Source organism: Trachemys scripta, chromosome 13 (genome assembly GCF_013100865.1).
Source record: "Trachemys scripta elegans isolate TJP31775 chromosome 13, CAS_Tse_1.0, whole genome shotgun sequence".
Taxonomy (NCBI): Eukaryota; Metazoa; Chordata; order Testudines; family Emydidae; genus Trachemys; species Trachemys scripta.
The window spans coordinates 3,890,413-3,913,337 of NC_048310.1; the positions used below are offsets into that span (position 1 = coordinate 3,890,413).

General features: G+C 42.1%; 1 protein-coding gene across 2 annotated transcripts in view; it reads right to left on the minus strand.

Moving 5' to 3' along the window:
- The window catches only part of NFAT5 (nuclear factor of activated T cells 5), a 138,180-nt gene extending 115,903 nt beyond the window's left edge, over positions 1-22,277 (minus strand). Inside the window, exon 1 of one of the 2 annotated variants that reach the window (XM_034788543.1) lies at positions 22,001-22,277. Coding sequence is in view for 1 of the 2 variants with exons in the window: in XM_034788542.1 (XP_034644433.1) it covers positions 16,340-16,412 (73 nt within the window). In the remaining variant the exon portion in view is untranslated. Of the gene's footprint in view, positions 1-16,339; positions 16,645-22,000 lie in introns of those variants that run through there. The other variant, XM_034788542.1, reaches the window with a different exon arrangement.
- Positions 22,278-22,925: the final 648 nt, after the last annotated feature.

Genomic DNA, 22,925 nt, shown 5'->3' on the forward strand with positions numbered 1-22,925 from the left:
GCTTAAATTCATAACTTTGCTGGAAACTAAAAATCACGGTCACAATAGTGAGACTGAATTTATGAATTATTACAACAATCTGTAACACACTAACCCCCCTTTTTTGGTCATATGACTAGAGGGGTGTTAATAGGCCACTTAAGCTTGAATGGTCCCTTAGAATATGTGCTATCTGCTTATGCTAAACTAGCTGTTCAATGTTGTATTTAGCTGTGACACTCCTAGTACCTTTCTCAGACTGAAGAACTCTGAACAGCTCAAAAGCTTGTCTCTCTCACCAACAGAAGCTGGTCTAATAAAATATATTACCTCACACACATTGTCTCTCTAAGGACAGGGAAGAGGCAGAGAAAAAGAGAATGAGGGGGAAAGAGAGAAACAAAGGGAAGAAATAGTAGTATGCCATGGATACAGTAATGAAAAAGTTTATTTAATACAAAAAGCAGGGTGGATAAAAATCAATGATTTTTTTTATTTAAATCGGATTTTTTTGATAAAATGGTTTTTAAGGAAAAAACCTATCTAAACATAGTTTTAATTAAGATACATTATAGCTCAAAGATATCTCATCATGGAATAGGGATTATAAATTCTAATTCCATAGTACAAAACAATATATTCATGTAATGTTTACGAAATGTTTTGTAAATTAGTTCCAATAGTTCTTGGATTAGGGACCCAATCTTATGGGGTTCCAACGGCTTTTGTACAGATTATTTAGGTTAATCTTTCTATCTACCCAATGGGACTCAGTGCTCAGTCTAGAAGAAACCATTAGAGATGCTTAGTTTTGCAGTTCACAAACTGTGGATTTGTGTCTCCAGAGATAACATACTTGTTAACAGCAAAAATGTTTTTAAATAAATAATATATAGAGGTGAGAAATAACAGACCTCAACCCTATTGTCCCTCTGCAAATTTGGGTATACAGAGTCGATCCCTTACCTCTCTCTAAAGTGCAAAGTTTCAAAAAGTTCAATGAATGATTGTTGGGGGTGGAATAGATCTGGACAAGGAGAAGTCATCTGGAGATAAATGTGAGAAGAGAGGGACAGGCAGTAGAAATAAAAGTGAAACTGTTTGAGCAGCATATTCCAGAAGTCTGGAGGTGTTTCTGAGTGTAGCCTTCATTGATTTGAGGTCTACCATACCATTCTCTCACTAGAAGGGAAAACTTATCAATGCAGTAACCTATAAAGGCCGTAAAAGAGACCCAGTTTGGGAATATTTTAATGAAGTTCCTCTACCTGTGGGTAAGACAGGCATGCATCCAAAATGCAAACAGTGCAATAAAGAAATGTAAGACCCGGTTGCCCGAATGAAACAACATCATGAGAAGTGTTCCTTCTCAGGAGGAACCTGTGTTGAAGATGATGAAAGGAACATGTCTTTAGGTTGGTAAACTTCTTTATTTCATACTTCTTTCTTAAGGACTGCCTATCTTCCTTCTGGACTATTCTTGAATTCTCATGTTTGAGCAAAAAAATATAATTGTTACTCTATGGTACTATCATTTTAGATGCAGTTGTGATAAAAAATAAATAGCTGAACTAGGCAGATCTTCCTTTTACACTTTCACCTTTAAAGTAGTACTGAGTGGCAGTGAATGCAATGAGTAATACTAAATGAGCAGTGTGATAATGAAAATTAAAAATCTGCATTGACTTATTTTGTTTAGGAGAATCCATCCTCAACATAAGAATTCTGAAGAATATCCACCTTCAAGATCATCATCATTTTCTATAGTTTCAGAGTTATCTACCATTGACAGTGTTTCAGACACATCATGTATGTCACATAGCCACAGTATATTACCTATAGCAAAAAGAAAAACAAAATGTCCATCATTCAGAAACAACCATAGATAAGTTTGTGATAAGAACCAGCAGATTACAAAAGGAGGTAATTGCTGAAAAAATTGCCTAGTTTGTTTATGCACCAAACTCTCCTTTCTGTATGATTGAGAACCCTCACTTCATTAACATGGTTCAGTCATTAAAACCAGGATACAGTCCAAACAACAGAGCAGATGTTGCAGGCAAATTGCTGGATAAAATGTATAAAAGAGAAATTGAGCAGTGTGCAAAAGGTCTAGCAAGGCCGCCCAGAGGGTTCAGGGGGTCTGGGGCAAAGCGGGGGAGCTGCAGCGCTTGTACTCACCCAGCGGTGGTCTGGGTCTTCGGCGGCATTTCTTTCGGCGGCGGGGGGCCCTTCAGTCGCTCCGTGTCTTCGGCAGCACTGAAGGGCCCCCTGCCGCCGAAATGCCGCCGAAGACCCGGACCGCCGCTCGGCCAGGGCTCGCGGGGCCCCTGTGGGGCCCCAGGGCAAATTGCCCCACTTGCCCCCCCTCTGGGTGGCCCTGAGGTCTAGAGGGTAAAATTGTTAACCTGAGTCTTGATAGGTGGAGCAATGTCCACAATGATCCTATTGTATGTGCTTGCGTGACAACAGAAGAAGGGACTGTCTTCCTTACAGAAACAATTGATACATCAGGAAATGCACACACAGCAGAATACTTACAAGAAGTAGCAGTAAAAGCTATAACAAACTGGGGGGGGGGAATTCAAATATCTCGTATGCAGCTTGGTCACAGACAATGCTGCAAATGTATCCAAGACGAGAAGAAATTTAGAAGAGAGTCCCAAGCTAATAACATTCGGCTGCAGTGCTCATTCGATGCACCTCCTAGCCAAAGACTTCAGCGTTCCAGAAATAAAGGCTAATGTTGTTGAAATTGCAAAATACTTCCGTAACAACTACTTTGCAGCAGCTGCTGTGAAAAAAGTGGGAGAAACCAAGCTAACTCTCCCACAAGATGTGCGATGGAACTCAGTAGTGGACTGTTTTGAGCACTATATCAAGAACTGGCCTAATCTGATGACAGTTTGTGAACAAAATCATGAAAAAATAGATGGCACTGTCACAGCCAAAGTTCTCAACATTGGGCTTAAGAGAAATGTTGAACACACGCTGTGTACTCTGAAGCCTATTTCTGTGGTCTTGAACAAAATGCAGGGAAATAGCTGTTTTATTGCTGACACTTTCGAAATTTGGAAGGAACTGAGTGAGATGTTAAAAAGACAAATATGCAATGACAGAGTTCAATTACAAGCGTTAAAAGAAACTAATGGGACAAGCACTATCTCCAGGTCATTTTCTTGCAAATATTCTCAATACTCAGTACCAGGGTCAAACTTTAACTGCTGAAGAAGAGGAGTTGGCTGTGACATGGACATCCAGCAATCATCCCTCCATAATGCCAACTATAATAAACTTCAAAGCTAAGGGTGAACCATTCAAGAAATATATGTTTGATGATGATGTTTTAAAGAAAGTCACACCAATGAACTGGTGGAAGTCACTTAAGCACTTGGATTCAGAGACTGTTGAAGTGATAATCTCACTTTTAACAGCAGTAGCTTCTTCTGCCGGTGTAGAAAGAATATTTTCTTCCTTTGGATTAATTCATTCCAAATTGAGAAATCGTTTGGGACCTGAAAAAGCAGGAAAGCTTGTTTTTCTTTTCCAGATTACGAACAAACAGGAAAATGAAAGTGAAGACGCCTGAGTTAGCTGCAGAAGCCAATATTTTAAGTTTCTCATGTTTACCTGGCTGACACAGTCCATTTAATTTTTGTTGTTTTTTTTTTAAATATTTCATTTAACTATTTTAGTTAAAAACAATTTAAACAAAAACAAACCTGATTTTAAAAAACTTGAATGTTTAAATTCAAAAATTCATATGCTTGTTTTGTTAAAATATTATATTTTGCTGTTTAAGAAAAAAATCCTGACTACATAACGTTATTGTTTTAGTTAAATACAACAATTTAAATGTCTATCTGGTGATGTTCTCCTCTTAATACAGCATAGCAAGAAAATCCTCCAAATATTAATGATTAACCTGTTGAATTGGAGATAGTTCACCACCCAGTGACTTCATAAATATCTGCTTCAATTACCTTTGGTAAAGGAAATAACCAAGCAATCATCCATTTTCTGATATAACTGTAAAACTAATCTGAAAAGTTTTCAAAATAAATCACTTTAAAAATGTATAGTGTGTACCTTCTAAAAATGAAACCTACATCTATCTCGGAGTTGTGAAGAATACATATTAAGGTTGTAACAACCAATAAGAATCCACTTTTATATAGAAATCCAAGATTCAATTGAGTCTTTCTGACTAGTGATTTAAATCAAATCCACCCTGACAAAAAGGCCAAATTCTCCTTTATTTCTGGAAAAGCCTTCTGTTACTATTAGTGGGAGTTCTGCTGTGGTTGAGGGGGAGTACATCATCTAGATTTTTACCCTTGCCCAGACTAATTAAAAAATATAACACAGCCCTCTCTACAAAAGTTTGAACTCTGGTTTAAAACATCCCTTGATTACAAGCATCTGCTTTTGAGCTCAAATACACTCCTGGTCTAAATTATCTGTGTGTTTTATTCCAAAATTGTATATAGCGTTCCTACCTTATTAATTCAAACCTAGTTATCTAGCTATGAATATTTCCTACTGAAAAAGAATACACATGAACTTTTATACAAATGAACTTTTTGTATAAACTTTAGTTGTGTTAAAGGTAACCTTAGTTGTGTTTTACTATATTATTACAGGAGAGTTAAATTAGAGGTTTTTTTTTAAATGCCCAATTATTCTGTTTGCTTTTTGCTTAAAATGGACAATGAAACTCAACTGGTCAGTTTCACTTTTAAGCCACACTGCAGGAAAGTATTCACATTCAAACTTTAATTTTTTTTTAAAGTTCCATTTCCATTACCGTTTTGTAAATCCTCTCTGCTTAAATTAAAATCTAGATTTCAAGTCTTGACTAAATTGGCAGCATCCCTGTAATTTAAAACAAACAAACAAACAAAAAAGCTATTATGGCTTTTTGCTCAACCATAGTCACTGTTTGATGATGCCCAAAAAGCTGCTGAAACTTTTATTTAGTAGGTCAACATACATCACCTGTTCGAGGCCAACTAATGAATTTACTATTGACAATAGCCGTCTAATACTATGTCCTCATTAATTTAATCAGAAAGTCTAATGAACAAATGTAAAGCCAAAGAGAGTACCTGCAACTCGATCAGGTTTAGAGTTTCTATAGTTACAGCCAACATAGACACGCTCCAGTAACAGTTTTTGCAGTTCTTGGCTTACTGCCACATTATCAGCAAGTCGCAATCCTTCTTCTAATATTAAGTGTAAACTTTGTTTATATCTATGAAGTAAAAGCTTAAACCACCATGTATATTAATACCTGAAATAAGTTTGTATATTTACAAAAGATGAATATGTAATGCCAACTTTAGAGAACCAAGTTATTTTGAAAATACTGCTTTTCACTTACAGACACGCTTACTTGGAAGTATTTTCACTTCTAGGTCTGAATCTATTTTAAAGTCTCAAACCAGCTGTTATATTCATACAGAATACTGATTCTGCAGTATGATCATGGGAAGAAGATGCTATCATTCATGTGAGACAGAACATAAGATTTCTGCTGCTGGTCCAGATGAAGTTAAAGACCATAAGATACTCTTTGAGAGTAAGGGAGGTGTAGGGCCTATCTTTATGCCTTTGCCACAAAGGCAGGAAATCATATCCTGGAGAACCTTCCCAAACCATAAGTCACTTTAAAATCCTTGACTGCCTCTACTCAACCCGAGAAAATAGCATCTCCAGATGCGAGGAGTTACTCTGTGAAATACAATAAATCACCTGCTTTTGGAATGACACCAGAGGCCAACATAACCAAGCCAAGGACACAACCATAGACACAATACCCTTCCTTTAAAAAATTTAGCCCTATGACCAAGCAGTAGTCATGAAAGAATTGACAGCAATCAGGGCCGCCACACAAGACTGACCTGCGCCAACTGGATTGCACTAGACATTTCAATCACTACAGCCCAAAATCTAACCTCTCATTTTCTAAGTTAATCAAGAAACTAGCAAAAGACAGTAACCAGACCCATCTGTCATTTACCAGTATGCTGAATTTCTATCATTCAGGTTTCACATTAGGAAATGGTACTGAGACAGCATATTATTCTGGTGGACTATCTCCTCCTGCCTAGAGGCAAGGAAAATACATTCATACATACCCCAGTGGACTTTGCTGCTACATTTAGTTTTATTGATCACCAAATATTCCTGTCCTTCTTGCAAGGAGTTGTAGCACTGAACAGAAAGGATCTGAAATGACTCGGATTCTTCCACTCCGATTAAGTATAGACAAACATTTTATGGAACTTTTCCTCTATCTGTGAAACCCTCAACTGCAGAGTCCCACAAGAGTCAATTCTTTACCCCACGTTATTCAACATCTGTATGAAGCTGTTGGGAAAGCTGGTGAGACAATATAGGATGAAGTGCCAGCAGTATGCGGACATTATCTTGTTCTACATTTTCTTTACATAACAAACAAACACAATCCTAAACAAGGCCAAAACAAATACCTGAGTGAAGAGCAGAGGATAAAGATGAACCCAAGATAGAGAGATGAAGCTGGTAGAAAGAAGAAAGCACTTCAGAGAACCTCCCTCCTCTATAATACCCACAACGATTGAGGGCATTTACTCTCAGATTGATAAATCAACCCGCAACCTTTGGATCCTTTGGGACTCCTCAGTGCTACTGGATGCACAGCACAAATAGTAAACGGAAGTAAGTGCCACCATGGCAACTGAGCAGAAAATTGAACCCCAACCTATCAAACATACACCTGGCATCACACACTCATGACTCCAGGCTTGATTATTTATTGCTGCTCATATCCACGAGTCAAGCTACACACCCTGGAAAAGGTTCAACTGCCACAAAGCACTGTAGCAAGACAGGTTGTTGTGAACATATCACTCTGGTGTGCTGTTCTTTGTGCTGGCTTTCCTTGAACAGAGTCAACCTAAATAGAGTTTAGCTGTAATTATACAAGGTTTCTGTTCCGATATTCAAATCCCTTCATGGGATTGGTCCTTGCTACCTGGAAGATCACATTTCTCTCTGTGACTATGACCTCCCACAACAGCTATACTTCCTTTGAAAAACAGAACTATTGATCAATATGAGGAGGTTCATGAGGGGAGGAGACATATTTCCCAGGAACTTGACCTGGACCACAGAATTCAACCCAGCAAAAGACAGGAATGACTATGGAACTAACAACGTTCAGAACGAAATACAAAACTCATTTATTCAACTTAGCTTTCTCTGAGTTTCTTCACATTGAGACATACAAACTAGAAAGCAAACAAAAGACGAAATTAGAAAAGGAGATAAATAAGAGGTGACATGAAGTACACAAAATAATAAATGTATAAAGAAGGAAGATCTGGAGCTTCTGTTCTCTGTCTCAACAAAAGAGCACAGAAACAGTCGATAAGAAATTGTGAGGTGGCAAATTCAAAACTAATTAAAAGAAATACCTTTTACACACTGTGTGATTAGATTGTGGAACTCCTTCTTACAGAATGTCACTGAGACAAAGAACCTAGCAAGATTCAAAGTGTTATAGTGCCAACAAATTTTGAAAGGAATATTTCAGGCATTAAGACAATGTCTAACTATTATCAGTTAGAATGAGACCTTCATAAAGGCCAGATTGCCTAACCTCTGCCTACTGCAGGTTTTCTTGCACATTCATCAGAAGCACTACTGTTAGAAACAGGATACTGAACTAAATGGACCATGTGTCTGATATAGTATGACAATTCCTTTCTTCTAAGTACCTAAGGCCTTGGCTACACTTACCCGCTAGTTCGACAGCTGGAAATCGAACTTCTGGGTTCGACTTATCGCGTCTAGTCTGGACGCGATAAGTCGAACCCGGAAGTGCTCGCCGTCGACTGCGGTACTCCAGCTCGCCGAGAGGAGTACCGCGGAGTCGACGGGGGAGCCTGCCTGCCGCGTGTGGACCAAGGTAAGTTCGAACTAATTCGAACTAAGGTACTTCGAACTTCAGCTACGTTATTCACGTAGCTGAAGTTGCGTACCTTAGTTCGAATTAGGGGGGTAGTGTAGACCTGGCCTAAGAAAAACTAAAAATATAAATTAGAGTATTATTTTTATTATATCTATTTCTAAATAACTAGGGGATGCTCAGATACTATGTGATGAGGATCAAACAAATTGATAATTGCAATATCCTCAAATTTTAATATCCAAAGCTGTAAGTAAACATAAAACGGCCGCTCTATTTCTCCTTGACTACATAGTCACTGTATTACTGGGATTTAACTCATTTTAACATGGATCAGCATTCATGTCATGCTCTCCATCAGTACCCAGCCCGGGCCAGGGAAGCGAATGATTCAACCAGCGGACCAAATTTGGTAATGAATCTTGGTCATGTGCACCTGAGGCACATTGTGCATACGCTAAGAAGTTAAATCACTGAAATACCTGGAGTATGAAAAGGCTCTACGTAAAGTGCTAAAGTGTTTATTAGATAGATAGATAGATAGATAGATAGATAGATAGATCTTCCTGTACTGACAATTCTCTAACAAACATCAAAATGATTATAAAGTCACCACAGCTTTAAATAGGGAGAGAAAACATCTTTCATGTCCACCTATACAATACTCCCAGTACAAAAGAGCTATTTAGTATATTAATACATTACTTCTTAAAGGCAGCACAAATACATCCTACAAAATGTATTTTTACAGTTAGACTGGGTTTGTAACTTTTAGAACAACTCAACTACATAAGGAAATTTAATAAAAGAGAAAGACAAAATACAAAGTCCTACTGTTGCTTGCACCAGTGGAAAATCTGACTTACCAGTAATTGGCATTGTACAAACATAGGTAAGCAGAATATGGCACATAATTTTGTTAAGTGGTTTAATATTTCTGCAAATTGTTGAAATGAAAGGATTAACTAAATTAGTGGATACTAATGAGTCTGGATTTAGGGCCTATCATTCGACAAACTGTTTCACTCATGGTACTTACTGGCCTTTCATGTGTCTAAAATGAATAGTTTAACAAAATTAATTAAGTAATAGTATTGAAAACAGCACTTAAATCTACCAACCACAGGACAACTAACCTCTAGGTTTTCAGAGTACGTGCGCCATTGTCTCTTAGATTGCTAATTTACCTTTGTATGACAAAATTCTTGTTTTAACTTGAGGATGGTGTTCTGCAATGTCTGGAGTTGGACACATTATTATTTTCTTTAGATATATTATCAGTGCACGGTTTTAATGAGCTATATGCAAATAACATACATGTTTTTGTTTCTTTTGCCATGGATTGTGGTTTGCGTTTTTTTGTTTTGGGGTTTTTTTGTTTGTTTTTGAGGCCATCTGGCATCATTTTTCACAATGATTTCCGGACATTAGACCTTGAAGGTTTTTTGCTTGGTTCTAACAACCACATTCTCAAGATAATATGGGAATGGGCACCATAGACATGCTTTTAAAAACACCTCTGGCATTTGTTTCTCTTATCTTTGGGAGTTCCAGACATGCACTGGAAGCTTGAAACCTAAGAATTCACTGATGATACTATCTTTGCAGAAAAGATATTTTCTTCCAAAAGCTGAATAAAATCAATTTATAAAAATGTATGTAAACGAGATAACTCAAACTGAGACAGATATAGTAGGCAACTATTAATCACTACAAAGATTGACATGTGTTACAGCATCTTGAACAAACAGAAGTCATTTTCGCTGTTCATTCTGGGCTTCCAATGATCCATATCAAGCTTTTGAAATTATTAAGACAATTATTTTCTCCATCATTTCAAAATTATGCACTTCGTGCTTTTAGATCAAGAGTGTCAAACCAACCATTTGACTTTGTTTGATAAAGTCATGTAAAATGTAACTCAGGCAGACAAAACTCATTGTTCCAACAGCAATAATACCATATAAATATTTCTATATTGTTGCCCATTCTGAATGTTTAAACAAGTGTACTTATATCCTCCTGCTAGAACTCTGATGATTTTTCCTATGGTTTAGAAGTGAACTTAGTTATATGGAAACCAATATTTGTGATCTGTATGGTCCTTTTACTTCAAAATACTGTACAAATATTAATAGTCAATATTCTATGAAATGGGTATTATACTACATTGTAATTGTCTCAGTCAGAGTGCAGGGATATTGTATAGTTTTAAAACAGACTCATCAATGAACACAAATTATACAATCCAATTGGTAGAGGGGTTCTGATCTGTAGGATGACTACACTTCTCAATAACAATACAGCAATCATATAAAATCCCATCCTTTCAATACTCCCTAGCCTATACCCACAAATATAGATGCCTCAACTTCTGACCATTCCCACTGTGTCCAGAGTTTTTCCCCCAACTCTCTCGGTTTTTAGTTTATGCACTGAATCACAAGAGGTTAGATAGAAGAAAAATACAAGGAATATAATATAATGGTGGCTGTTCTGATTATTCACATAAACATTAGTACTTTTCTGTAATTGGGCCAATTACATCCTCAAATTAATTATTCACTGTGTAGAAGTATTTTCTTTTATTAGCTTTAAATGTGTTACCTTTCAATTTAACTGAATGTCCCTTTGTTCTTATAGTATGATAAAGCATAAAAATGAAACCCTGATATCTTCTTTATATTATTGTTCTATAACAGGGTTGATTGATTTAGATCAAAGTGATTTAAATCACCAATTTTAATCATGATTTAAATCAGGAAGCAGAAAATCTATATTTAAATAATCGATTTTAATCACATTTTGCATTTGCACTTCAGTTATTTTTCTAAAGACAGGTTAATTCTCATTGGATGGTAACCATTAAAAACATGCTGATTTGCAATTAAATACAGTCTTTACACTAAATTTAATGCTTCTTTTTGCTAACAAGGAGGATACACAATAGCTATACATATTTAAGCAATATAGGTTAACTTTTTACTAAACGATTCATATTTTATTTGAGATTTTTGTCGAGTTGGATTTGGACAGAAATCCAAATTCAATTAAAAACTACCTTAAGTGTGCTAGATCCATAAGAAAAAAGTTTGTCAAAACATATTTTTAAATACAAAACAATTGATTTATTAAACAAAAGAAGATATTATTTGTAGTTAGCAAATTGGACTGATTGTTTCTGGTCACCGTGGCCTTCAAGACTTGAGACATAGTGAATCTCATCCTCCCATACAAAGCTTTTATTCAGCGATTGTAAGAGGAAGGAGCTTTCCTAATATTTCAACTGGCAATTACTTTAACTTTGAATTAACTAGTATTGACTGAACAAGTTGAATAAACTGAAATTAAGAAAATATTCTCTGCATCTGTGTTCAAGGTACTTAGTGATTTCCATCACTTCAGTGGGGTCTGACTTTCTTTAAAACTTTGCAGCAAACATGTACTGCTTTAAATCAAATACAAAAAAAATAGATTATAGTAAATGTAGGCGTTAACATAGGTTGTCAATTTTAATTTTTTTTAAATAAACCTGTATTTAATGTAAAGTTTGATTTGTATTTAAATCAATTTTTCCATCTACTCTTTTATAAACCTATATCACACCTAATCTTATTCATCTCTTCTACAACAAACAGTCCCACTCTTTCTAACGTTTATTCATACTTCTAGTCATCATTTCATCCATCTCAAGAAGACCCTTTCAAGTTCTACTCTCTTTTTCAGAAATGATGACGACCAGAACTAAAGGTGAAGGCATATCAATTACATTATGGAAGCACCAGTCTATATATTGTATTGCAGTTGAGAACAGTTTTGCACTTCAAGCAGATTCAACCACTTTGTTACATATAAAAAATACAATATATCCATTTGGAAATTATGGCACATGAAGAATAAAACAAATATTCTGAGAATTTATAGGTTAAAGTTAAATTTAAGTGACTAAGAAATTTAGCAGCCTGTATCAGACCATTTTGTCCTAAATTATCTTAATGAAGTAACAGAAACTTTGTGGCGAGCATAGCAGCAAGGTTCCCCAAACAAATCAGCAGGACACAGTTCAGAGGAGTTTAGCAAAACGAGTGCTAATAATTTATTCTACATAAAAGAAAAAAAAAACAAGCTAAAGAACAACAATGACAACGGATACTTTTCCATAACATCAGTCCATTTACTCATTCAAAGTACTCTATACATCTTGTAACTGGCCCAGTTTCCTCCATGTGACCCTTCCTCACCTGCCCTGCAACTTATTCTGCCTTTGGACCTAGGAGTTTTATAGAAGGCCTCTTCTGCTGTGCAAAGGGTTCTGGATAGAGAAAAGTCCCTCTCTGGGTGACTGACAGTTTGACTAGACAATCAGCTCTCTTTTCCCTCACTCCTGGTTCTATAAAGTCTTCATCTCACTATATTCTTCAAACTTTAAGTATGTAGTAGAACCTCAGAGGTACAAACAACCTCCGTTCCTGAAGTTGTTTGTAATTCTGAACAAAACATTATGGTTGTTCTTTCAAAATTTACAATTGAACACTGACTTAATACAGCTTTGAAACTTTACTATGCATAAGAAAAATGCTGCTTTTAAATGAAACAAGCACAGAAAGAGTTTCCTTACCCTATCAAATCTTTTTTAAACTCCCCCCCCCCTTTTTTTTTTAGTAGCTTATATTTAACACAGTATTGCTCTGTACAGTATTTGCTTTTTTTTTGGGGGGGGGGGGGGAGGTCTCTGCTGCCCCATTGCGTACTTCCAGTTCCAAATGAGGTGTGTGATTGACCGGTTAGTTCATAACTCTGGTGTTTGTAACTCTGAGGTCCTACTGTAGTTAAAACCCACTGAGATTCAGGTCTTGGCTACACTGGCGGTGTACAGCGCTGCAACTTGCTGCACTCAGGGGTGTGAAAAAACACACCCCAAGCGCAGCGAGTACAGCGCTGTAAAGCGCCAGTGTAATCAGAGCCTGCAGCACTGCAAGCTATTCCCCTCAGAGAGGTGGAGTACATACAGCGCTGCGAGAGCTCTCTCACAGCGCTGAACATACAGAGCTGTGAAGTCCCGAGTGTAGCCAACGCCCTAGTTTAATTCTCAATCTGGGGTCTGTGGCACCCTGGGGGTCTGCGTGCCCTTTCAAGGGGGCCGCAGCACTCCCTGCAGGGTTGAAGCCGGAAGGCGTAGGGCTGAAGCCCCGATCCCTGGTGCCTCCACGTGGGGCTGAAGTTAAAAGGCACTGGGGGCAGCTCCACACCTCCACCTCCCCCATCTCTTCTCCCGCCCTCTAGCCAGGTCAGAGGTGGAAGTGAGGGGCAGCTGCTGCTCTCGCTGGTGCCATAGAATAGGCAGCGGCAGCGTTCCCTCCTCTCCTGCTGATGCCCCAGGTTGAAGCTGCTCCTCAGCTCCCAGCCTCCTTTGTTCCCCCAGAGGCAGCCGGTAAGAGTGTTGTACTTAAAGTACCGCACAGGATTTTTTCAGAGGGTATAAGGCAAAAAGCCACATTTATTAGTAATACATGTATTACTTAACACTGTATCATATGCATATGATCTATATTACACTCAGGCACCCACATACACACACACACAAACATACTCTGTCTTGCTGTTGTTACCAATTAGTTGCCCCCCTTAACTGCACTGGCCAGGTGAGTTAGATGGGAGGGATGGAGCCGGGTTTCTGTCGATCCGGATCAATGCTCCCATGTTGACAAGATGAGACCCGGGGTCCTCTGCAAGACACCTCACATTTATAGCAGCTTCCCTCTCACGCAAATCTGTACCAGATTCAAAATCTGTGTCTGTGTCCGTTGGGTGCTGCTTCCTGTGTGTGTTGTCCCAATGCTGTTCAATGAGGGTGTTTTCAAAAGAAGGTGCTTGCTTCTAACCCCCTAGGCTGTCAATATGTCTGCTTTTCTTTAGTGAGCCCACCTGACAAGTTTTATTGTCCTTGGATCTGGCTCCCAGCCCCTCTCCAACTGCTGCAGCTGTCTGGAGGTGCTTGCCTTCCAGGCCTTGCTCACTCACACCTCATTCATTCAACAGGGCAATTGATTAAGGGAGTTGGGGGGGGGGGGGATCTTATTCTACTCCTAGCAAAAAGACATTTTTCTTCTACTTTAACTATCCTTAGAGGCTATAACATTATACCAAGGCTTAACACAAAGTTTCTACAGGAGGCTTTGATATACAGAAAATATATGAAGAGGCACAATGTAAAGTCATATGAAAATTATCAGAGATTTATCTATCCCTCCAGGTGGGGACACCCAGCTCCCCCTCCAAGAACAGGGACTGCAGGGGAGTCCTCCCGGCACACAGCCCCTAATACCCCTCTCCCTACACCCAGAGGCTACACCCTCCCTGCACCCTGAACTACTCCCTGCCTGCACAGAGCCCCTGGCTACCTCCCTGCCTGCACAGAGCCCCTAACCCCCACACACCTATAACCACCCCATGTGCACACAGCCCCTAGCTACCCCCTCCCTGCACCCTAAACTGTTTTTAAACTTTTTGAGCTAAGCCCCCTACCTTTGAGTTATAATTTTTGGTTGTGCCCCCACCCCTCCAACCCAGACAGGCTTCGTGCCCTGCTGAGGCGAGTCAAGGGGTGGAGATGGCACTCCCTCCCTGGACCCCACCATGCGGAGGTGGCTCGAGCCCCGCTGGCCCCTTACCCCCAATAGAAGTCAAACTACACATAAGCCCAAGGCCCCTGCCCTGAGCACCATCCCGCACCGGGCCCTGGAGTTTTTATAGCATGTTGAGGGGGGCCTCAGAGAGAGAAAGGTTGAGAACCCCTGATAGTTCACAGGCTATGTTGCCCTCTTTCAAAATTCCTGCCACCTGCTATTGTTCTCACTAGGACTGAAGCAAACTGGAATACACAGTTAAGGCATCCAAACAACCTGAACGCCACCCCGTAGTGACATAAGGGGAAAAAATTAAAATTCAATGTCTAAAAATCATTTTAATCTAATCTGGTACTACAAACACTATTACGTACTAGTCACAATTCTACGGTTACTGCATGGCACCACTATGAGTTAAAGCTGTTTGAGTGCCTTAACTGTGTATTTCCATACCTTAACTTAACAAGTTTGGATTTCTTTTAAGTTTGGTCTTAGGCCAGAATTTCCTGGGTTTATTACATTTGTTTTGGGGATAACAACATCACTGTGATGTTTTTGCCTTTAAAAAACTGTGTATTGGTTAAGGTACCTTAATTCCAGTTTAATAGATTTTTTTACTTGGACATACTATATAGCAGCAAAATATGCTCAGTATTTTCTATCCTTTTATTATACATACAAAAGTTGTATTTTGCGTGTCTCTGCTGCACAATGATCAGATATTTTATTAAGCTGCCCACAGTAACACCCACATCTTTAAAGTGAGTTTAGCAATCAATTATGTGTACATGTAGCTCAAGTTATTCCTTCCACTGTACATTTCCTTATTACCATATGTTTGCCAACATGGACTTTCACGTGACATCAGGCTGCTCATTCACCTAGCACAGCGCTGACGTTCCATACATTCTTTTATCATCTTGACTATCCTAACAGACTGTATCATCTGAAAACTCTGCCACCTCCCTGTTCACTCCCTTTTCCAAATCCCCAGTTAACAGAGTAAATACTAGTCCTAGCTCAAAGCTGGGCACCATAAACTCTCTTGCCATGTTGAAAATTAACCACGAATTTCAACTTTTTGTTTTTTGACTCTGAGCCAGTTTCTGCTTCAGGCCAGAATTCCGCCTCTTTCCCTGAAACGAGCAGTTTATTTCAGAACGTTTGTATCGTTGATTTAGTCGGCAGCTTTATGAAAATCCAACTCAACTGTGTTTCCATTCCCCCTTTAGCCCCTGTTTTTGTGGACACTCTACCCAGGCCAGCATGTAGCCAACATGTCAGCTTCGGTGCTGTTGACACACACAGTCTGCGTGCCCGCCTGACACACTCCCAAATGGCAGTGGGAAGTCAGAGGTAACAGCCCAGCTGTGCCCCGGCCGAGCGGGAGACGCTTTAGACTCAGCCCACGGGTCCGATCACATAGCGGATGTCGCGGCGGGCCGCCTGCTGCGTCCCTGGCGCCCAAACCCGTCGGGACACATTCTTGAGGATACGGTGTCCGGGCCAGGAATGCAGCCCGAGCGGCCCCGCTGCCATCTCAGCGCCGGGCTGGGGCTTCCCGGGACCCCAGCGCCTCCTCCCCGCGGCGGGCAGCATCCCTGCGAGGCCACCGCTCCACACCTGGCCCGGCCGCCGGGCGAGGGCCCCGCGGGGCGAGGGCGGGAGCCAGGGCTCGGCAGCCTCGCGGCTGCTCCGGGGGGGGAGGAGGGGAGCTGCGGCCCGCCGGGGGTGGGGGCCGGTCGCGGCCCAGCCCCGCCCCGCCCCCCCCCGCACTCACCCTTGGAGTAGAGAGACTTGGGGGACTCGAGGTCGAGGTCGGCGCTGAGCAGAGAGATGAAGTCCGAGGGCATCGCAGCTTCGCGGCCCGGCAGGGGCTGGGGGGCCGCCGGGAGGAGGGGCGCTGCTGCCTCCGCCGCCCCGGCGCGGGGAGGGGAGACACCGGGAGCCGAGAGGGCGCGCCGCGCTCACTGCGGCCCGGGCTAGGCCAGGGGCTTCGCGCGCTGTCAGCCTCGGGCTCGGCCGCCGCTGACAGGAATCCGGCGGCTGCCAACGGAACGGTCCAAACCGCCCCCTCCGTTACTGCTCTGCGCATGCGTCAACCGAAAGGGCTCCGGAGGGGTGGCGCACATCGAGAACTACTGCTCGGGCGACTTGCGCATGCGCTCCCGAGAGGAGACGAGGGAGGGGGAGAATAAGAACGGGAAGAGCCGCAGGTCAGCTATTTTGCACATGCGTAGACTGACCCAGTCAGGCTGCCCATTTTCACTCGCTAGTTGTGTCATTCTGCGCATGTGCCTGCCCACCCACGGGCCCAGTGGCGAGAGGGTCTCGTGCTCAACTAGTGGGCGGCCCGCGAGTGAGGTTCCACGCATGCGCCGTTTCTGGACGCTGGGGGAGATGTACTACCCGCGAGCGAGTAGCCGGGTCCGTGTGACTGAACGGAGGGAGGAGGCGAGAAGAGCCTTAGCTGGGCCTGGGCCGGGAGAGGGCGAAGCGTCGAGAACAGCCGCAGGGCCTGCTGGGGGGGCAGCAGCCAGGCCAGGCCCGGCCCAGGGGATCCTGAGTGCGCAGGGGGCTGGGCCGGCCAGTGTCAGTGGGGACAGCTGGAGGCTGCCAGTTAAACCATGGGGGGGGGGTCTTCTGTTGTGCCTCAAGCAGCCATGGGGTGAAGGGGGGATGGGGTGACGCTAGGGCTGCCAACTTCCTAATTGCACAAAACCAGACAGCCTAGTCATGGCCCCTCTGCTCACTACACCCCCCCAGTGACTCGCTCTTTCACTGGGTGTGGGAGGGGGTGAGGACTCTGGGCTGGGGCCAGAAATGAGGGGTTCAGGGTGTGGGAGGGGGCTCCAGGCTGGGGGTGGGGTCAAGGGATTTAGAGTGTGGGAGAGTGCTGGAGGTTGGGGTGTGGGAGAGCGTAAGGGCTCTGAGGTGGGGCTGGGAATGAGGAGTTCAGGGTGTGGAAGGGGGCTCTGGGCTGGGGCAGGAGATTGGGGCACAGGCTTACCTTTGGCAGCTCCCGGTCAGTGGCAGAGCAGGAGTGCTAAGGCAGGCTTCCTGCCTGGCCTGGCATCGTGGACTGCACTGCACCCTGGAAGCGGCCAGCAGCAGGTCTGGCTCCTGGGCGGAGGCACGCAAACGGCTCTGCGCACTGCTCTTGCCCACAGACGCTGCCCCCCCAGCTCCCATTGGCCGGAGTGCAGAGCCAGTGCTCAGGGCAGGGGCAGCACACGGAGCCCCATGGCACCCTCTCCCCCTGTCTAGGAGCCAGGTCTGCTGGCTGCTTCCGGGGCGCAGCACAGTGTCAGAACAGGTAGAGACTAGCCTGCCTTAGCTGGGCAGCACCACTGACCGGAGCTGCCAAAGTCCCTTTTCCACTGGTTGTTCTGGTCGAAAAACACCAGAACACCTCATCACCCTAGGACTAGGTGAATCCCCTGGCGCTTTATGTTGTCATGTAGCCTGACAAGCATGAAGCAGTTCCTCTCTGACCCTGCGCAGCTCTGGGGCAGGTGTACTGAATGCTAGTCAGATGATCTCTGGTGAAGTAAGGCCCCTTTCTGCTGCACATTTGGCCACACTGACTAAATCATTCCTGATGGAGGAATGAAAGAGGTAAAAGCAGAACAAGGTGGGAATGCTAGCTGCCACCAGGCAAAGGTGAGAGAGAGCTAGAGGACCCACATAGGTAAGGCTGTGGGGATCTTTGTTCCTCTTCTTATGCTGTAGCTTTTCACCCTCAGGTACAGACCATAAGAGCTAAATTTTCTCCCCCCAGCAAGAGTTTGAAGGAAATCAGTCAAAGCTGCAAAGAAGTTGGAGGAAAACCATTCCAGAGCTGTAGAAAAATGCCACATTTGCTGGAGTTTGAAGTTTATGACTCTATTTCAAACCTAAAAAAAGAAGAACAGCATAAGCTTTCGTGGACTACAGCCCACTTCTTCGGATGCATATAAGAAGTGGGCAGTAGTCCACGGAAGCTTATGCTCTAATAAATTTGTTAGTCTCTAAGGTGCCACAAGTACTCCTGTTCTTCTTTTTGCGGATACAGACTAACACGGCTGCTACTCTGAAACCTGAAATATTTCAAACCTGATTTCCTGTGATATGTTAGAACTTGTCATGGATTGGTTTCCCCATGAAATTGGGAAGGGTTGATGAGGTTTAGGTTAGAATGAGGAAGTTACTAATATTAAACTTAATCTTTTTGTGTGTCAGTGCTCTTGTACCACAATCTACCATAGCATTGTATGTCAGCCCAGGTGCTGCTAGGTTTTTTTTTCTTTAATTAAACAGGATGTTACAGGCCTCCATCTCTTGAACTGCTGAATCTGGTCCTAATGACAATCAGCCTCAGGACTCCGACTAAACAGCTGCTCTGTGAGGGTAGATGCTACAAAGGCCCCAAAAATACTATTTTTGTTTTTAAAACTAACAACTTTGAGCTTTCATTCTCTACAAGGATATCCTGCTTGATCCTTCTCCATGCAACTACTTGGTATCTTATATCCCAAATCAATTATATGTACATACGTACTAGTACAGGTGTGGGTAAGAGAGCCCTTTCCTTGAAAGGTGAAAAAATGCAAGAGAATGGGTGACCTATCAAAGAAAAAGAAACACTGGAGGGCGGGGGAAAGGAGGGGGGCACACAGTAGCTTGTTCATGCTATTGAGCCTTTTCTAAAATAAGTGTTTTCTGAGGCTTGTCTGCATGATGTATAAAGGGGAGCCAGAGTATTCAACTCCTTCACAGAGGACATAACCTAGATGGCATCACAAAGCTGATGGGATGTTTCTCACAACCATAATGTTGATATTATAGCTATCAATCAATTCAGGAAAGGGAAAAAGAGAAGAGTGAAAAAAGAAGTGTACTTCATCCTTGGCAAAGAAAACCATACTTCATGTTTGAGGATTTCAAAGGGCTTTACAAAGACAAATTTATTCTCTAAATAATATCAAAATAGGGAAATTTCAGCACAGAGTTTAAATGATTTGCCTGGGGTTTTGCAAATTTGATCTTAACAAGCAGCTAAGAGCATAAATACTTTTAGAAAAGATACGAGAATTGGGGAGGGGGAACGACACTGCAATTGGCTGTACCAGGAAGACTGTATCATACAAAATCTGTGGAAGAGCACTAAAATGAGCAGAGTGAGTGAAAAATTCTTGGATCATCAAGGTGCAGGAGAGACCACAGGATAGCATAATCAACTACCCAGAAGTCTGGAATGACAAGTATAATTAAAACTAAGATTCCCAAGTATTCTCTAGTGAAAAACTTCATTTTGCCAAGAGCATGGTATCCAGGCAGAGATGCAATCTCCTCCTGGGAAATTTTCTACTAAGAGGGAGAAAAACTATTGAGAAAGTAAATAACAGGGAAGTGTTGAAACTAGTGACCAAAGTATACTTGAAATAAACACACTGAAGAAAGACTGTGTTCACAGAAGGTATGGATTTCAAGAAAGCAAATATTGGGGAATTAAGAAACTTAGTGAATAATAGGTGATGTAAAGTATTAAAATTCACCAATGTGAAAGAAGGCTGAGGAATCTCAAGACTTCTTAATTGAGATTACGATTCCTCTGATGAAGAAGAAATATGGGAAAAAAAGAAGCAATGAGTATGGATGCACAAAACAGCGGTCCAAAATGATGAGAACCTGCACTGGAAATGGAAAAGGGAACAAAAGAAGACTACCATACAAAATTTTAAGGTAAAAGAAGAAAGCTGAGGACAGCAAAACAAAAAGACCATGGAACTTCTTCATATTAAGAAGATAAGTCTACACTAAGGGCAACATATTGAATACAGACACTGCCTGCCCAGCTAGCACAGGTATCAAGAGCAGTGAAGACAGTGAGGCCTTGCTTAGGTGAGTCGAGTCTAGAAATGTCAGAACTCTAGGATGGATACCCTACACGGCTTGCCACGTGCCAAAGCAGTGCCTCCCATTTCTATGCTGCCTTTTTTTAGCAATGTAGTGGTCTGCTGCTTCCCAGCTGCCGGAGCCTTTTCCTGCCATAGTGAAAGGCTCAGGGTGGGGGAGAGCAGTGGGAGTTCCTGGAGCCTTCCCTGCTGCCAGAGCCTTTCACTGCCATGTGTAGCCACACACCACCATGTGGACACAGACTGCCTTTCACTGCTGCCTGTAACTACATCTACCCTGTACACCGCTGTAAGTGTGAACAAGGCTGAAGAGAATAAATTAAAAATACAAATATTTAAAAAGGCATTTTAATGAGCACGCCTAAAATGGCTGAGCTACTGAACTACTACTCAAAATTCTATCTTTAAACAAATGACTAGTATAGAAAAATAAAGACTTTATGACTATAGTGTAGCCCCCCCTTTCCTCCCTGTGTTACTTGGGAACAGGCAACACTCACCTGGGTGCCTGATGCTGTTGACAGTAAAGGAGATCCTGAGTATCCCAGTGCTGATATTGGATAGGTGGGAATCCTCTATCCACCCCTCTGCTGCAGTCCTTTCACTTGTAAAGGAAATGAAAATTGGCGGTGCCTCTGCCTGCCTGGGCCCTGTACATACTCAATGGTTTGCCTTGGGAGCCTCCTGGAATAAATCTAAACTAATCCGTGCAATGGGTCTAACTCAAAAATACCAATTCTAAACAATATACACTTAGGCTAGGTCTATACTACCCGCCTGAATCGGCGGGTAGAAATCGACCTCTCGGGGATCGATTTATCGCGTCCCATCGGGACGCGACAATCGATCCCCGAATCGGCGCTCTTACTCCACCAGCGGAGGTGGTAGTAAGCGCCGCCGACAGAAAGCCGCAGAAGTCGATTTTGCCGCCGTCCTCACAACGGGGTAAGTCGGCTGCGATACGTCGAATTCAGCTACACTATTCACGTAGCTGAATTTGCGTATCTTAAATCGACTCCCCCCTGTAGTGTAGATGTACCCTTAGATTGGAGTTAACACATCTTTACTTAACAGTTTAAGAAAACAAAACAGACTGAAATTAAATGTCACCACTAATTTAAATCAGTAGGGGCAGTTCAATAAATCAATTAAATACAGTTTACAGTAGTAAATGAAATTTATCTAACTTGCATTTACACTGCCACCATTTACCCTACCTCTGAGTGAATTCTCCTCTGGGTTTCAGAGGTCTAACCGCTTGCGTGGGTGCGCTTGAGGATCTTGAAGCTGGGGACAGCATTCTGTTGGTCCAGTGAATCAGTCCAGGCAAGGCAACGAGGTAGAGCAATTCTAATTTGGAATCATTCCAAACTGCATAACCCCTCTGAAGATGGGAATTGTTTTAACCAGATGTCAGCAACCCTGGGTCTGGTTACATAAGTCCATTCCCCACCTCTTCTCAGACCCAGACAGCACCTTACAGTCTCTTCACTGTCCCCCTTCCCTTGCAAGTATTTTCCCAAACAAAGGTGTTGGGTACTCACATTGCCTTCACTGGAGGCCCTCCTCAATCAGTTTTGGGCACAGCAACAGTCTCTGCCCTGGCTCCCAAGCAGGCTCTCAGCGGTAGCTTCTGGCTTCCTATCAGAAGATCCTGGTTTGGACAAACCTCCATCAAGCAATCTCAGCTCCTCTCCCCAAATGGAGCCCACTGCATGCTCTACCTGGCTAGAGTATAGGAGGAAGTTAGTTTCTCTCTCTCCCTGAAGGCATCATGGGATTTGTAGTCTCAAAGGTTGGATTGCAACACGCAGGATCTTCCCAACTGAACACTCCCAATTAAGTTCAGAGGCCTGTATAGTAAAGGGTAGCTATCAGTAAAAGCATGTAAGGAAAGATGTGGGGAAACTGACTATACATAGTACTGTACAAATAAACAGACCCAGATAATATGAATCTCAGGGATCTAAGAAGATGCACTAATGAATTTATTGAGCCAGTGGCAATTATTTTTATCAAATCTTGGAGGAGGAAGAAAATAGACAAATGCAGTAACAATCTTAAAGAGGGCAATATAGCAGCAGTCCTTATACTTATAATCCATTAAAGCTGATTTCTAGGACTCAGGGGAAACAAAACAGAACAAAAATAAAAATCTGCCAAACTAATATTATAGTGTTAGGCACCTTAGAAATGCACGTAATAATCTGTAAACAGCTTGGTGACACAGAAATCAGGACAAATATACAATCAAAACCAGGCAAAACAAACCTGGTTGCTTTCTGTAATCAAATTAACAAAATTAATGGACATAGAGAACATAGACTATTTCTTCTATCTAGATTTTAGAAAAGAATTTAACAGAGTACCTCTCAAAATTGTATTTGAAAATTTAATTCAACATGTCTTGGGTATAAGTACCATCCTACAAACGGAAATACATCTGAAAATAGTCCATAATCAAATAAC